The sequence below is a fragment of the Xiphophorus maculatus genome, chromosome 4 (assembly GCF_002775205.1).
Source record: "Xiphophorus maculatus strain JP 163 A chromosome 4, X_maculatus-5.0-male, whole genome shotgun sequence".
NCBI lineage: Eukaryota > Metazoa > Chordata > Actinopteri > Cyprinodontiformes > Poeciliidae > Xiphophorus > Xiphophorus maculatus.
The window spans coordinates 19,008,860-19,021,373 of NC_036446.1; the positions used below are offsets into that span (position 1 = coordinate 19,008,860).

At 37.8% G+C, this 12,514-nt stretch overlaps 1 protein-coding gene across 4 annotated transcripts in view; it reads right to left on the reverse strand.

The window, feature by feature from the left end:
- The window catches only part of sox6 (SRY-box 6), a 138,854-nt gene that overhangs the window by 108,617 nt on the left and 17,723 nt on the right, over positions 1 to 12,514 (reverse strand). For 3 of the 4 annotated variants that reach the window (XM_023332188.1, XM_023332189.1, XM_023332186.1), the window contains exons 2-3: positions 8,463 to 8,533; positions 2 to 52 (exon numbers count right to left, since the gene is read on the reverse strand). In XM_023332188.1, the coding sequence (XP_023187956.1) occupies positions 2 to 36 (35 nt within the window). In that variant the 5' untranslated portion in view covers positions 37 to 52; positions 8,463 to 8,533. The remainder of the gene's footprint in view (position 1; positions 53 to 8,462; positions 8,534 to 12,514) is intronic. The other variant, XM_023332190.1, reaches the window with a different exon arrangement.

The window sequence follows — 12,514 nt, forward strand, 5'->3', positions numbered from 1 at the left end:
CCTCAGTAAAAAGCTGCTACGAAGAAAGCCCTCCATGTCAGCGAGTGGGGTTCTGGTAGGAAAAATCACAGAGAACATCTTTTTTTTAACTGAGAAATGAGTTATAATCAGGAAGAAGAGCAACAAGAGATGGGGAAGGAGGAAAAAAGGGAGAATAAAGCAAAGAAAAACACACTGATCATATATCTTCTTCTTATGCACAATCTTATGTCTTTAATTAAAGCAAAAATATGACTTGGAACCCATCCTCTTTTTTATAAACTGACATCATTAATTACATCTCTTTCCATTGAGGGATTGGATTTGCATACAACATCGGTTTGCGCTGATGATATGTTAGCATCAAATAAACCCTGCCTACTGATCTCCATGCAGCCCATATCCACGGCTTTGTGTAGATATATGGATGTGGATCCAGCCCCTGTGACCACAGAACCCTTCTGTTCAGCGTAGCCAGCGGTGGTCCAGCTGCAGCCCATGTGTGGCAAGGCTGCTGTGGCTTCTAGGAGCTCGGCCACAAGGGACCCAAGCTGGGAATCGCAGCGCCAAAGAGGCAAAAGGATGTGGTCATGATGTCACCACTTGTATAGGTCGCACAGAACCCGTACCCACAAAAAAAAACTGCAGACACATGACTAAAATTGACTTACAACAGGTTTCCATTAGGCAATGTTATTGGTCTGTGTAATGTACATTTTTTATTGTGTTAAGACTTACTGAAAATTGATTGCGACTCTCATGCGTTTTGTTGAAGTGGTAGGAAAAGAGCAAGGATTGTACATAACGATTTTGTCAGTGAAAACTTTACTGGCTGCTGAAGTTTCTTTTTCTGTTTCAATAAAATATGCTGCTATTCTGATTTGAAAAAAATATATCTCACATAATGTCAATATAATAGAGAGACATTTATCCTCAATATTTATTCTCATCTTTGTCCTTTTATTCAATTTCACTTTCTTAAAGTTCAGAAGGAGTAGAGTCAATACAAAGCACGACTGTTGTGAGAACTGCTACTTTTAAAACTAACCATGAGAAAAGCACTAAGAAATACAGCACAAAGAAACACAAGTCCAACAACGAACAACATCTCAGCCCTTAAACACCTTAAGTTTTAGTTGCATGGGTGTAATTTAGCATTTTCCATTCTTGCTCAAGTGGCTTATGAGACAAAGCCTGTGAGAAAATGGAAAGAATGAGCCAAGCCCAAGGACACTGTGCCTTTCAGCCCGGCCAGCACTTAGCGAAGCAGTGGCTCCACAAGGCCCAAAGGGCTCAGCCGAGACTTTTCTCACAATAAGGTGTCTGGGGAGGCGGGAGTGGCATAGCCAGGGGTACTTGCAGCCCTGCTCTTTTCTCCACTCTGTTGGGCCCAGAGCACATAATACCATCACCATGCCAAGGCACACCGAGCCAGTGACAACGTGAGAAAACAACCGTCAAACAGAGCAGAGCAGATCAAGCGTGTCTCCTCACTTCTGGGAGTGCAAAAAGCACGCAGTGCAGGCACACACAAACCAACAACAATCATCAACTCAAATGAATTCATTCTAAACTTAATACATGGACAAAAATATAAGTATTTAACTTAATTTGATCTTGAATGCATTAACTGTGAAGCAAACATCACTAAGATGATTGAATCTTACAGACCTTTCATAAGGGTTACAGCAAGACGAATAGATTAGAGCAGACCAAGCAGAGTGTCTATCTATAGCTCCTTATGTAGTTCATATTCTTTCTCTTACATTGTGCATTCCTGTTTTCTCAGCTGACCCACTATGCTGAGAAATAACTGAATTTAGACTAAGAATGCAAATATATGAAATGTGGAGAAAATTGCCTGATTACAGAAAATTGTGCTCAAAATCTCTGTGTTCTAGGAAGACTTGTATCCATTAAGATTCAGCCATAACTCAAAAACAAATACATTGATGATGGGAGGATAGTTCACACTAAGTTGGCATGGGCCAGTCTGAGCAGCTCAGCACCCGTTCAAAGAAAGAGCTTCTGCCAAGAGCTGCCTCTGCTTAACCAAGTCTCCCACCATCTGCAACAAATGTGCTCTATTAAAGCAGTACCATATGGACAACAAGCTAGCTATTAACACGGCTTCAGCACATCCCTTAACCTAGCCCAGATTTCAAACTTCCAGTCAAATTGACTGCTGATTTAATGCACCGCCAGCAGCCATGTGGGTCTTGGCACACGTCGGCACTCTCAGTCTTCAGCCATTAACGGGCTCACATAGTGCGCAGCAAACAGCGAGACACAGAAGTTAGCTGCACAGAGCGCAGCAGTTACAGCATCCCAAGGTGGTTTGTATGCTCCCTTAAATAAACCAGTATAAAAATGGTGGGTAACGCCAATATTTTTCTGAAAAGTAAGCTAAGACTAAAAGATTCAACAGCTCACAGTAGAGAAAGCACATTAGCATCCTAGCTAAGAGTTTGAAGATGCACAACAAGGAGATAAGAGTGGGGACAGGATGTATACTTGGAAGTACTATGAAGATGTCTCATTCTCATCTGAGTCACTTGGTGACCTAAAGAACTTTCATATATCCATGATCTCTTTCTTGTAATTATGATGCATCTATTAGAAAATCTTTTCTTAAAGATAACACAGCTAATAATTGTTTTGTGGTTCTAGACTTTATGATAGGTTATTGCAATTTTTTTCATATATTTTTCAACTCCACCTGTCTCTGATGCTGATGTTTTGTTTATACAATTGCATGCCATTGATTTGGATTTTGGTACATTTCCAAGAAACATAGCACTAAACCAGGCACTTCAAAGAGGTTCTCCACCAGTATCAAGAAAGACTTTGACTTATTGAAGGCCTCAGTTCCATCTATGCAAATGATGGACATAGCAAAGGAATTAGCTGAAAAAATGCTGAAATATGAAATATCATATGAATATCCTGGCCACTGTTTTGACAGCAGTAGCATTGTGCACTGTGTGCTCGCTTTTAGTTCAAGTTTTGAATAGCATAGTATGCTTGTTTTGAATAGTATTATTACATGAACAGCGTAATTCAAATACATTCAGGGATGTTTTGTAGGCCACTAAATAATTTTATCTCTCCCACCGAACTACAAAAATGGCCGAACGTGGTGGAGTGGAATGTTCTGCGATCTGGAGGGCGGTGGGTTGTGAAGTACCTCATTCGCATTTGAAGAGACCGCAACAAAATGAGATGCTGTCAGACGCACTTCAGAACATGGTTAAAAGATGGGGCTTGGGGAGCTATAATAACGAGAAATTCAGACCAAAGCATTGCATTCCGACTTTTGACAAAACACAATTGAATGATTTAAATGTGAAAAGGAAGGATTTAAAAACACCATATGGCCATCTTAAAAAAATAACCAAACATACTGTATGCCTAAAATCTTGTTCCTTAAGAAGCTTACAAAGCCATGACATCGACATCCCATTTCCAAATTATAACAAAGTAACTTTAGTGTATGTAAAAGCATGACTCATAGGAAAGTAACATAAAGTAATTTAGTCTATACAAATCATTTCAGTAATCTTAGTCGTCCTAAAAAGAGAAACAATCTGAATTAATTTCAGACAGTGACAAACATAGTAAAATCTCTGTCGATGCTAAAATAATTATCTAAAGATCTTTGTGGTGACAGTCAAATAGATGTCTCAAAGTTCTCTTAGATGTTATGGGTGATAAGTTACTTTTAGTTTGAGGGAAAAAAAAGATGGGGATAGAAAAATGAATTTCCAAACAATTCATAAATTCCCCCTTGAAAAAAAAGGATAGTTGGAAAAGCACAAATCAGAACACAGTGACAATATGCATCTGCACCTTTTTGTAGGATACACAAGGACACACACCTTCAGTTCCCTTAACTAATCTGAATTAGTCCAAGTGGTGCTACTGTCCCTGTATCACATCATACAAATGCACACATTGCTCACAGACACACACAAATTTCAGTCAGCGTTACCAGATGAGTAGTGAATTAATTTGTGTGAGCCACTCCAACATTAGGAAGGTGTGTTGAAAGGTGTCTGCTCATGTTTCAAATTAAACGCGCTGCTGGTCAGCATTAGCACCTCGACACCCGTCGGCAACTGACACTTAGGGAGCTAGGAAGGGGGGGGATAGGAGAAGGGAGGGGATCCCATCCCCTGTTCACACTGGAATAATTAGAACATGTCAGGAAGAATTAATTTTCTCATTTTTCAAAAGGATACACAGAAATTACCATGTTATTATATGACAGGGTCCCTGGGAGGATTGGATTAAATTTGATTTCTTGTGCAGCCCACACAACAAATTAAAGTCATAAATAAGATGGAAAGAAGCGGGCACAGAGCATATGTTTATGGCAATGAGTGAAGCCAAGGGAGCAGAAACAACCATCTTCATTTCATTTTATTTAAATCAGGCCAACACTGTGTGTCTGAATGACAGCAGTTGCTAATGGGACAATATTAGAGGTTTCTTGATATTAACACAGAGGTCTTACAACTTCAACCGAAGACGCATAAAATAAAAAATGTGTGAGCTTGTACACCATTCTATTCTACACAAGTGACACTAGTAACTATAGTTATACCATCATCAACTTTCTAAATTCGCATATTTAATTGTGTTCATAATTTTTCCACACTTTCAAAAGAGGAGATCCTACAAAATAAAACAAAATGTTTCTAGTGCCTTTTAGTTGTTCATATGTATTAAGCCCTCTAAAATGAGAAGTTACCAACACATATGGACTCTGATGTACAGTTAATAAACACGGCATCAAGTCGATCTTTTGAATTAAAGTATGTCATCTGAATCTGCAGATGCTTATTGGCAGCTCCAGGACAAGAATATAGTAAAGATAATTTTTGCGTTTTGCTGAAGAACCACACATAGCTTATGCCATAGCAATGATAGGTAGCTCCATATTTGAGACAGTGGGTAAACGTTTGAGGTGACTATGGGTATTGTTTGTTAGCTTAATGTTTCTCAGATAAAAAATCTGTTCCTTTACCATCGTTCTGTGAGCACAGAACACCTGTTGATGTCTAAGAAATTAAATTCATCAATAACAGCTTTCGGTAAACTTTCCTCCTGCAAGTTTAGCTGCACCTCCAACTTGTATGTTCTCACTGTCTGAACCAAATAAAGTGTAGAGAAATATTTTCTTTTATAGTTCTCTTTTTTTTTCAGAAATGGAAATAAGTAGAAGCTACAAACTTGAAAAGAATTTAATGAGTTCTAAAAATTATCATACATGTTTTTTAACTTTTAACTGTTCCATAACTTTTAATTGTAGTTTTTTATGAGCTTCAGAATGTTTGCAAGATGTATATTTAATAAAAAGTCACACACATAATGACACATTTCTGACAATTTTGGCTGGATGTGCCATTGCCAAAAAAATTTAATTTTGACATTGAAACCAAACTATTTGGGATTGTTTGAGTTCATTGTTAATTTCTTGCCTTCTAGAAATAATAAAGCTACAACTGAGAAAAATTAAAAGTCTGATTAAAGCAGCATTTCCAATTGGATCACAGGATTAGGATGCGATAAAGTCTGCATTGAGGAAAATGTACTGAATCGATCCAAAATGTACATAGCTGTACTCTTGAGGCCCAAATTATGCTTGTTAGCTCAGTATTATAATGTAGTGTCATCTTAGCTGAGGAGGTTTTTTTTCCTTTATCTCTGTAGAAATGGGCTGCCATTAGACCGTAGTGCTCCCCTGGGTACCACAAACTTTAAATAATTTGCGAATCAATTAACCGGCTACTCACAATGCAACAAGGATTTCACACTCTAGGGTTGTGGTGCATTATCAGCTGGAGACGATTCATGGCTTTTTGGTAGAAAAGCTCATGGCTGAAATCATTAATTCGTTTTACCAGACTTTTAGTTATGCATTGCTTTCTACAGCTGGTGTGAAAGAAGATTAATAGCATCTTCTCTGGTCCTCTTTTCTGACAGGAGTGTGTACAGGGAAAAACTCTATCTCATAATAAAAAGGATATGTAAAATACGAAACAGGACAACAGAAAAATCCATGTTGGCCTTTTAATTTTTTTTTTATGCTGTTAAATGGAAAGTGGGCATAACAACACGGCACAAAATATAATCATCAGGTAAAGGATAGTAAGTTTTACACATTTCCACCACCGACATCTAAACAATTAATATTGACCAACTCAGCTCTGGGATTTACTGAAGTCTTTGTGGTTGATTAAATTAAAATCATTGTCATGCAATTTCTGTTTGGCATATTGACCACAATCATTGGAGGGTCAGTGGATTGAAGAGACTCATTTGTTGGATAATAGACACAGAGAAGTCATTCACCGGTTTTTCATTTTCATTTTAGGATGAAGTGGTGTTTATTTAATTTCACTCAAAATGGCTCCCCACATCCCAATGGTGGCCCATCAACACTGACCTGAACAGCTGAGAGACTTTGTCGCTGTAGCTTATTAGATAAACGGTAAATTAACAGAGTGTATGTCCATTCAGATGATTGCAATGTACTCTCAGGTGTTTCCAGAGGAGACTGAATGAGTCCAATTAAGCATGTTACATCAGACACACAAACTAGATTACTTCCAGTCATTTTTAAAGATTAATTAAGCCTCTAAGTCAAAATATTCAGATTCTTGATTGTATGAAAATCTAGCTAAATGTGAAGGGGGTGGAACCACAGTTAATCTGCTGGGGATTCATGCCGGGTTATCTTCTGTAACAAATAATGACAGGAGACTAATAACCTTGCAAACTTTCACCATAAACACGTCAGTTCAGTGTTTATATGCTCAAACCTGATTAGCGTCAGGAAACGCCTTTTTTCACCAGCACATGCAGGTAACATGATGTTAATAAGATGTACAACCGCATTTTTTAAAATTTGCTTTCTGGTGTTTGCAATGTTTTTACCTGCACAGATTAAACATTGAAAACTATGGTCATTGTTATACTTATTGTCATAAAATGCCTAGACAGAGATTGATCGTTTAACCTACACATATTAATTTTGAATTATCCAACTTCTTTATGTTCATAGACTGCTGTCTCTGTGTTTCCTTTTAAATGAAAACAAAAATGAGATGCTGCAGCTGGTCAATCTATTCTTTATCCTCCTGCAAACTTGTGATCACGTAGTAGTCATTCCTCTCTGCCAAGATGACTGTGCTTACTGTTTTGTTGTAACACACACATAACAAACACCATGATGTTACTGCAGTGGGAGGAGTTTTACAGGAGGTCTACTCGGTGAGTATTATGGACCGTGAAGGGTCTGTGAGAAAACAAACATCTGAAAACCACGTGACCATGCATCAACTGTATTGGGCGCTTTACCTCAGGTAATGCTTTTTTAAAAACTGGAGAACTACAACTATTATTACAATTATGATATATTTTTAGTAATATTAACTGTATTAATCAAATCAACATGTCTTATTTTAGCAGCAGTATGAATGGTTTTTATTTTATTTATTACAAACAGATAAAAAGTAAAATAAGAAAAAAAATAAAAATTAAAACAAATTAGATCAATTGGGCATGATCCCAATTGACATGCAATTTTACATGATCTATTCTGTTTTGCTTTAAACAAAAGCAAAAAGTTCCCTCTATGTCTATTTTACAAAACAAAACTACTGTATTCTTACCAAAGATCATCATACCATACCACATCAGTGCAATATGTATCAATAAACTGTTCTTTTAATCGTTTATTGTGCAGTACTATTAATATATTTTGCATTGTGAAATGTCCTGTTTGTATTTAAATTCATTGCTTGTTAAATCTAGCCTGACTGACAGATGACTGAGTGCTAGAAATAGGTCTGTGGTTGACAGGTGTGCACTCCGGTGAGCAGACGGCATTGTGGGATGAGAAATAGTATGATCAAACAATGGTAAATGGCCATGAACTTTGAATTCAGACAGACATTTCAAAGCTGTTATTGAGGAGCTTCCCAGCCACAATATTATGATTCCCGTGGCAACTCCAATGACATTTATAAGAGAAGAATAATATCAACTAAGTTCCTGACTTTTATTTGTTTAATATCTTGGATAGATTTTCATTAGAAAACCTGCACTGCCTGCAGCTGCGAAAAGAGGGTTAACGTAATATTCGTGCAGAGAGGATTCCGGTGTATTTAACGCTGATTTAAAGTACATCTAATTTCACGACAATAATATTACTGCGTCTCTTTAGATGTTTAAAGTAAAGCTTCCAAAGATAAATTTCGATGCACAATTCCAACAAAAATAGGTTTAAGGGGCTGATATTTGAGAAAAAGGTCTGTCAGCACTGTTGTGCCTGAAACTGTTTAATTGTGCATACAATGTGAGTCTATCTAATTGTCCACCTCATTTAATGCAGGTGTTCAGTGTGGGTGAAAGGCAGCAGGGGTGTGTGAGACGTGGCAAGACAGAGACAGCTGAAGAGGCAAAGTGATACTTACAAAAACTGAAAGACTCAATCCCCAGCTTCCAGTGATCACTGGTTGGTTGACTTTGAACTCATGTAAAAAACCTGGAGAGTAACAGAGAAAAAGACCATTTTATGCCACATCTTTGAGTATAGTTTCATTTGACTAAATCAGCATAAAATTAAAAATAGTTCTAATCGTTTCAGTTTGCAAAAAGCAAGTGGGATCACAAACTCTTGACTGTGGGACAGATGAGCTAAAACAGCCGTAGTACCTCTCGGTCCTGATAGTTGTCAATAATATAACTCTGTTCTGCAGTCTCTCCTCAGCTACCTCATTAATCTACCTTCCCATCTGCAGATTTCACTAATAAATATCTTGCATAATAAACCAGTTGTTTTATTTCATTTTTCCATCTTCCATCCAGCACCGACACCTAGTGATTTATTTAGAGGCCATGCTCTGCTAGTTTAAGTGTATCTCTTAAAGAGCTGGTGACTCTGTTAGAGAGCTTACAAAGCAACATGAAGCTCCAGGAAAGAGTACATTCACTCCACCTGGGCCATCTTTTCTTTTCTGCACATCGTTGAAGCTATGTAAGAATTATAATCGATTGTTTTTATTAAAAATGACAATTGTGTAAAAACACTGTTAATGTGGTCTCTCACATTATACAAGCCCTAAAAGATATTTCTGATTATTTATATAGCACTAATTCACCATTGCTGCTGCCATCTCATAGGACTTTAAAGGACAAATGAGTCCAATCTATACCCAGACATAAATATTCAAGGTAATCCAATACAATCAAACCACACAGGCAGATTCAAATGAAATTACATACATTACATAATTTCTTGGTTACCTAATTAGGGAAGCACAACTAATTGCCTAGAGTCATTGACTTTGCACCAATTCCTTCTCCAGACTCCGGGCCAGTAAGTGGTGGCAGTGGACAGTTAATCACATTGATAAATTAACGTTGCAGCAATCCCTTATCCTCAGTAAACATGTGGCAACAGTGGAAAGAACTGATTTCCTGTTTACCAGGAAAAAAACTCCAACCGAAGTGGGCACAATTCAAAACACCTTAAACTGAACACTAATCTATCCTCGAGTTTCAGTGCTATGATAATATGTACCCACTCTACACTTTCACTAGACAACCTTCTTAAGTTTATCTAAGTTTTATCAGTCCAAAACTGTGTTGCTGCCTTATGGCTTTAAATGAAGTGGTGGCAATCACATCTCACATCTGGCTAGAATTACTGTAACTCATGCTGTCTTTTGCTCCCTGATATAGATGACTATAACAAATAATCACTGCCTGAGAGTTTGACACTGACCTTTTCATTCTTACAAAGTGCCTACAATTCCCAAACCAACTCATTGTCATGAGTATGTGCATTTTATCCATCTGTCCATTATCCTACATGCTTATCCCTTGTGGGGTTGCAAGGGGTGCTGGTACCAGAGGGGTGAGAGGCAGGGTAACACCTGGACAGTTCGCCAGTCCATCGCAGGGCATGTACATTTTAGGGTTTTGATATTTTGTTGTTAAAACAGGTGACATTTAGAAGAATTTGACTCAGAACAATTGGGAAGAATTGACAACACAGAAATACCAAGTCAACAGACCAGGAGGTGGAAAAGCTTCCAGCTTGTTTGTGTTCATTTTCACATATTATCTTGTTTTTCACAATAAGCCTGGATCTCATTACCAGCCAATTTATACAATTAGTCTGCTTCTACACTGCCAATTAAACAAGGCCAAGGGTTTTTTTGAGGTCATGCTTAACTGATCTGTCACTAATTTGCAGTGCAGCCCCTCAGTCTTCCATTGCCGGGGCCAATAAGCCACCATCAACAAGGCTGGATAAATATATAGAACGGCCAAAGCATTGTTGTCGGAGCACAGCAGAATCTGCTGCGGGGGAGGCTGGAGGGCTAACTGAGTGAGACGGGCCTGAATGTGGCAGCCTTGAGGCTATAGAAGTGACAATGGGAGTGAGGGGACCCCTGTGACCTCAGCTGAATGGAAAGCTGCTCCATACAGCAGCACATTGCTTCCACCACAAAAAAAAAAACATTTTTTTTTAAATCCTTGAAAGATTGTTTGCACATTTTTACAAGATATTCTTTACTTTATTGTCATAGATATTATTGTATAAAGTTTATTTCCAAAGCAAAATGTTAATGAAAATAAAATACCACATACGCACAGCTGTAGGTCTTGTTTATTTAACGCAACAGGAACTCAGGTATAAAAGGAGCAGCCTCACTAGTAATCTGAATAGTTTTCCTCTCTTTCACCGTTCCCAGCCAGCACCAGATGCAACAACCTGTTCCTGTCTTTACAAATACATGTAATTTACTTTTAATAGCCATTAGTGCACACCAACAGTCCCAGCCTGTGGGATAAAAGACATATTCCATTGATGGCAACTCAGTAAACCCTTTTGTCTATTTAACTGAGAGCTCTTGTAATCACAGAGAGTGCTAATAACAACAAACCTTTCAAATAATGATTTGATGTTAATTGAGAACAAAGAGATAAATAAGACATGGGGTGCTGCATTATTTATACACTGGTTATTATAGTTAATTATTTTCTTTTTTTCTTTTAGAGTGGGGAAAATCACAAAAGAATTTATAATTGCAAATAATGAGCAAAGCCAGATGATATTATAATGAAGCAAATGTAGGAATCCCTGGTGTTCAGTAGTCAGTGTCAACTGGCCTGTTGTAGCAGCATGCAGGAGCCTTTTTTTACATCCCACCTCAGGCTCAGAAACATTAAACGAGCTCTCTTTATTATCAATTATAGCATCACTGCTTTCTCTCCTTTTTTTTTTTTTACAACCAATTCCAGTTAATCGTTTTTTGTTTATTGTTAACGGTGTGAGACGGAGAGGACTGCGCTGAAATGATCTCACCACACTCAAAATACCAGAGGTTTTGCTCACAGGTAACAAGTTTCAAACAGACTGATGCAGCTGGACATCAAAGGCTCAAAAAACAGAGAGCTCACAGTCACCTGTGGCATTTCAGTCAAAGAGTGCCCTTTTTCTTCAGCCCTGGCTGCATAGCATTGCAATCTCTTCACACACATGCACACGCACACATGTTCAATAAAGAAGAAATACTTGGAAGCAATGAAGCTCAAGCTGTAAGTAAAGTTTTAAAAAAATAAATAATGGAACCACTTTGCACAGTACTGTACAGTCATATACTGGTGACTTGAATAACATACTGAATTTAAATTACAAGCTCATTCATCTTAAAAATCTTAACTACTGTACATCAATTATTATTGCCACTTAAGTCCAGTCCTGTTGTACAGAAAATGAAACACAGTAAAGAGTTTCATGTTAATAGTCTGCGCTTTGTGTGTGTTTGTTTGGTGTGGAATGTGCCGAATATTACTCTGTCTGACTTTTAGTCTCTTTTTTTCCCCCAATGATGACCCAAATTTTAAATAGCTCTCCAAAACCTAAAACTACTGTACATGGCCACGTTTGTCTCCTATTGACCTCTCACTGTCTTTTCTTTATTGAGCTCCAACACCAACCAGGAAACTTAAATAAACAGTGTAAACTCAAACCGGGGCAATTTCTGTGGATGCACGTATCATGGAGTCCATCACTAAAAGAAGAACATGTAGAAACAACAATCACTGTAAAATATAGCATGCACCAGCTGTACCAGTTCTTCAAAATAAAGCTTGAGTTGAAAGCTATGCTGCGGCTACACCTGTGAGGAATTCTGCATCAGAGAAGGTTTTATAGAAGCTGCAACCTCAAGCCAAAACCACAAAGTAAAGCTGTAGATGAGAAAAGGGTAATGTTGCATTGGAATGGTATATAATTTGAAATATTAGGATCTATTAGTGTTAGATTTTATACCGAGGTTAGAGCTGTTTTGTTTTTCCTGAAGCTGAAGACCTCTGTCAACTTTCCTCTTCACCAATTTGAACCACCATTTCATATCAATGTGTCTCTGTTCGTCTGTTTCATGTTTTATGTATCATAATGCATACTTCCATTTCTCCAGGTTGTCCATTTTGGTAAAATGAATTTATTTTG